General features: G+C 37.8%; 1 protein-coding gene across 9 annotated transcripts in view; it reads left to right on the forward strand.

Annotated features, from left to right (window-relative positions):
* LOC115224716 (rap1 GTPase-activating protein 1) overlaps positions 1-5,000 on the forward strand; it is a 364,275-nt gene that overhangs the window by 308,463 nt on the left and 50,812 nt on the right. For 8 of the 9 annotated variants that reach the window (XM_036513712.1, XM_036513711.1, XM_029795580.2 and 5 more), the window contains exon 4: positions 3,874-4,068. In XM_036513712.1, coding sequence (XP_036369605.1) covers positions 3,874-4,068 — 195 coding nt within the window. Of the gene's footprint in view, positions 1-1,584; positions 1,833-3,873; positions 4,069-5,000 lie in introns of those variants that run through there. The other variant, XM_029795582.2, reaches the window with a different exon arrangement.

Consider the following 5,000-nt stretch of genomic DNA (forward strand, 5'->3'; position numbering starts at 1 on the left):
GAGTACAGCAAGGTGTGTGTATATATATATATATATATATACATACACATACACACACACACACACACACACATGCCTCTCAATAGCTTTATATAAATATATTAAGATTCTGACAAGATCTCAACATAAGTTGCCCTCCTCAAATGCCCTGCCCCTCTGTTAATTCCTTACCTTACGAGTTACTTGGTTACCCTGCCAGTGCTGGTGCCATCCAAAGATGCATCCAGGCCACACTGTTACGTGGTTGGCATTTGGAAGGGCATCCAGCTGTAAAAAATCATGCTGAAACCAACCTCGCGTGTTCTGGTGCCATGTGAAGAGCACCGAGTCCATTCCGTGGAGTGGTTGGTGTTAGGAAGGGCGTCCGTGGAGGCGCAATGGCCCAGTGGTTAGGGCAGCGGACTCGCGGTCATAGGATCGCGGTTTCGATTCCCAGACCGGGCGTTGTGAGTGTTTATTGAGCGAAAACACCTAAAGGCCCACGAGGCTCCGGCAGGGGATGGTGGTGATCCCTGCTGTACTCTTTCGCCACAACTTTCTCTCACTTTTTCTTCCTGTTTCTGTTGTACCTGTATTTCAAAGGGCCGGCCTTGTCACTCTCTGTTTCACGCTGAATATCCCCGAGAACTACGTTAAGGGTACACGTGTCTGTGGAGTACTCAGCCACTTACACGTTAATTTCACGAGCAGGCTATTCCGTTGATTCGGATCAACCGGAACCCTCATCGTCGTAACCAACGGAGTGCTTCCAAGGAAAGGCGTCCAGTAGCCTAGGGTCATTTCTCTACCAGGCTCCTGTTGACCATCCTTCCCATGCATGCATAGAAGATGGATGTTAAACGATGATGATGATTGCTAGACAGACATATTCAGTTTCTAGTGGTTTCCCTTCTCCGTTGAAAGACTCTTTCACTGATGGATCTCACTTGAGATAGTAAAGGTGACATGAGTGGTATAATGTCAGAATTAGCACCATTTGCTCAATGGCTTTAATGTTAATCTCTCCTCACATCCGTCTCGTCTCTTTTCGTCATCTTCACCAATGACAATCACAAATTTCTTCCCATCTTCGTCTACTCGATGCATCCATTATTCATCCCCTTCCGCATCAGTTATTTGCAAAAGATGAGTAGCTATCATTCGTCTCTCAGTTCTCTGAAATATTCTTTAATTAAAACACGATATAAAGGGCAGAGAATAGAACACTGGAGAGGTTGGGCCCCACTTAAGAGTTTAACCACACTCTTATGAATATGAACAAAAGTCAGTTGTTGTTTTTGCGTGTCTGTATGTGGGAGGGTGTGGAGAAATGCAAACTTGACAATCTTTGTAAAGGACAAACCATTTACATGCTGTGATTGGATAGTTGAGTATTTTATTATAGATTTATATAATGTGTGTTTGTGTGTAAAATCACATGCACACACACACACACACACACACACACACACATAAACAAAGGATGAATATTTCATATTGGAGTGGCCTTCCTCCTTGAACGTATATCAAATTATTTTTTGCTTCATTTCCATTCGACTCCACTATCGAAAAGAATAACTGTTATATATATACACACACATATATAGACATGCATATATGCACATATGTAATGAAAACTGTATTTCAATGAAAACTGCATTTCACTCGTGGTCACTTGAGATTTGAAAAAACAAAAAAAATTCACAATGATTCCCAAGAACAAACCTTGTCAGAATGATGCTTATGTTGGACGTAAATGGCAGTCTCAGAGAAAAGCTGCCAGGCACACGATATCATCCTTCATCGAACTGCACAAGAGGAATTATGAAAGCGTATTGAGCGAGTTTTTAAAAGTCAGCATTTCTTTATTTATTTGTATATTGTTAATTTCTTAATTTGTTTTGACTGTTATTTTGTTTTGTTTTCTTGATATGATTTTAATTTCAATATATATATTTACATATATATATATATATCACCATGTTGATTCGCTAGCTTCTGCACGCATTTTTTTTCTCTCCTTGTTTCTTTCTGTGTTTCTTTTCTGTGTATCTTTCTGCTGAAGAGCGTAGGCTCGAAACGTAAAAGACTTGTTTTATTTATATTCCTGAGCGCCATACTAATACAATTGTTTGTTTATATTCCACCTGCCTTCGTCTTTTGTCTATTTTCATAAAGCTTCCCATTATATATATATATATACATATATATATATATATATATATATATTATATATATATATATATATAGGGGGAGTTTACGAAAAAAACAAAAGACGAAGGCAGGTGGTGTACAAAACAAACAGATGTATTAGTATAACGCTCAGGAATAGAAAAAGTCTTTTATATATATATATATATATATATATATATATATATAGGGGGAGTTTACGAAAAAAACAAAAGACGAAGGCAGGTGGTGTACAAAACAAACAGATGTATTAGTATAACGCTCAGGAATAGAAAAAGTCTTTTATATATATATATATATATATAAATGTATATGAGAAAGAAGGGTGTGCTGGTAAACAAATTAGAAATGATAAATATATCGAATATATTAAATCTGGTATATTTGATATGTTAGTTGCGTCTGATTTGTTCACCCCCATAATTGCTTCTATATCCCCTTAACCTGATCCCTCTTATAGCCGTTCTTTACCCTGTGGAATCGATCTCTTGTTAAGACATCGGAGTCTAAGTTTGAATGTTTTAAGCACTACTAAGTGTTGTCCTTTTAGAGAATCTCTGGATCTCATCTCTGAGCTATATATATATATCCTGGTGCAGCCTTCTGGCTTCCCAGATCCCCAGTCGAACCGTCCAACCCATGCTAGCATGGAGAACAGACATTAAACGATGATGATGATGATGATATATATATATATATATCCTGGTGCAGCCTTCTGGCTTCCCAGATCCCCAGTCGAACCATCCAACCCATGCTAGCATGGAGAATGGACGTTAAACGATGATGATGATGATGATGATGATATATACATGTGTGTGTGTCTGATGATGGCTTAGCTGGCTAAAACTTCAAAGTCACTGTCAACAATATTCTTGTTTAAGATTAATAAATTTGTCCTCTACAAAATTATAGAGTGACCCATCAGATTAATGTAAAATTGTTTTTATTAAAACGGAACATAAACACACACACACCTTATGTGTGTAAATTGTTATCAAAGCAAACAAATGGAGGAATAGAAGAAACGGAAGCTGGGAATGCATAGAAAATATATTGGAATTAACCAGAATTTAAATTTTATTTTCATATTTCTGTCTATTTGTCATCACAAAATTACCCAACTCTTTGTTCCTGGAAACTACATTGATCGTGTATATATATATTTGTATATGCAAGCATGTTTGCATACATAGACACACAAGCACATATATATATATGTGTATATAAGGCGGTGAGCTGGTAGAAACGTTAGCACGCCGGGCGAAATTCGTAGCCGTATTTCGTCTGTCGTTACGTTCCGAGTTCAAATTCCGCCGAGGTCGACTTTGCCTTCCATCTTTTCGGGGTCGATAAATTAAGTACCAGTTACGCACTGGGATCGATGTAGTCGACTTAATCCCTTTGTCTGTCCGTGTTTGTCCCCCCTGTGTTTAGCCCCTTGTGGGTAGTAAAGAAATACATATATATATATATGTGTATGTGTGTGTGTATAATATATATATATAAATTAGAGAAAACCCACTATTATGTAATTCAGTTTATATATTTTATATATTTATATTGTGAAATTTGATTTAATACTAAATTGAATTTTTCCCTATAAGTTTGGAGTTATACTCCTTAATATTATTATTATTATATATATATATAAATATATATATACATATCATATATTATGTAAAATCTATTTTGTTTCTGCTGCAGAGGGCATCCAACAACAACACGCCAACATCCAACAGCTCCAACCATATCTCCAGTGGAGCCGGTAACAAAGTCCAGTCTCCGTCACTCGGAGACATGTCTCACACATCCAACAACAGCAACTGCTCTAGTATTAGCAGTAGCAGTAGCAGTAACAACATGCCGGTTCCAGACAACCAAAAATCCAGAAAAGAAGGGGTAAGTACCACCACAACACTGTTGATCTTCGTTGCATTTATCACGTACGTCTCTCTTAAGTCTTGGAAATCCGATTCCATGACTGAACCAATGGTGGTGGTGGGGGGGGGTTCTTTTTTATCACAGTAAAAAAAAAAGACAAATATTAAACAGGATGTTTGAAATCAATTCTTAAATCTCCATCAAACAACAACTACAGCAACAACAACAACAACAACCAAAGTTTGGGATTGGTTTTAAACAAAGTTTTAATTTAAAGTGTTGAGTGGAGTGGATGAGTGTGGTTGGAGGGGAGGTGGAGGGGGGCGTCACAAGAAACCCAACAATAAATTGTCTGTTTGATTTGGCGGGAGGGGGGGTAATTTTTTTTCTTGTTTTTTTTTTTTGCTGGATTTTCCACACAAAAGAATTACCATCTCGTTTGTGATGTTATTAACTGTTGACGAAGAACAATTGTAATCATCACAAATATGACGTATAAATATAAAGAAGCACATATTTGTATATACGTGTGTGCACGCAAGAGGGAAAGCACACACACACACACACACACATATACATACACACACACACACACACAAGGTGTTAGGGTTAAATTTGACCGTTTGCATGAAAGAAAAGAAACCAACATCCCATCCCAAAATGTAAATCAGTTTTTAAAGAATCATAAAATATCAACTAGATTATGGTTGGGAGGTCACTTAGCGGCTCAGCAAAAGAGGCCGATAGTATAAGTACTGGGCTTACAAAAGAATAAGTCCCGGGGTCGAGTTGCTCAACTAAAGGCGGTGCTCCAGCATGGCCACAGTCAAATGACTGAAACAAGTAAAAGAGAAAAGAGTAATTTGCTCAAAGTACCCCCCCCCCACTCCTCAGCTTCCACTGTGGACTCAAGATGGCTTTGGAGCCCTGGTGCATGCATTCTTCATTGT

The sequence above is a fragment of the Octopus sinensis genome, linkage group LG26 (assembly GCF_006345805.1).
Source record: "Octopus sinensis linkage group LG26, ASM634580v1, whole genome shotgun sequence".
NCBI classification, from domain to species: domain Eukaryota; kingdom Metazoa; phylum Mollusca; class Cephalopoda; order Octopoda; family Octopodidae; genus Octopus; species Octopus sinensis.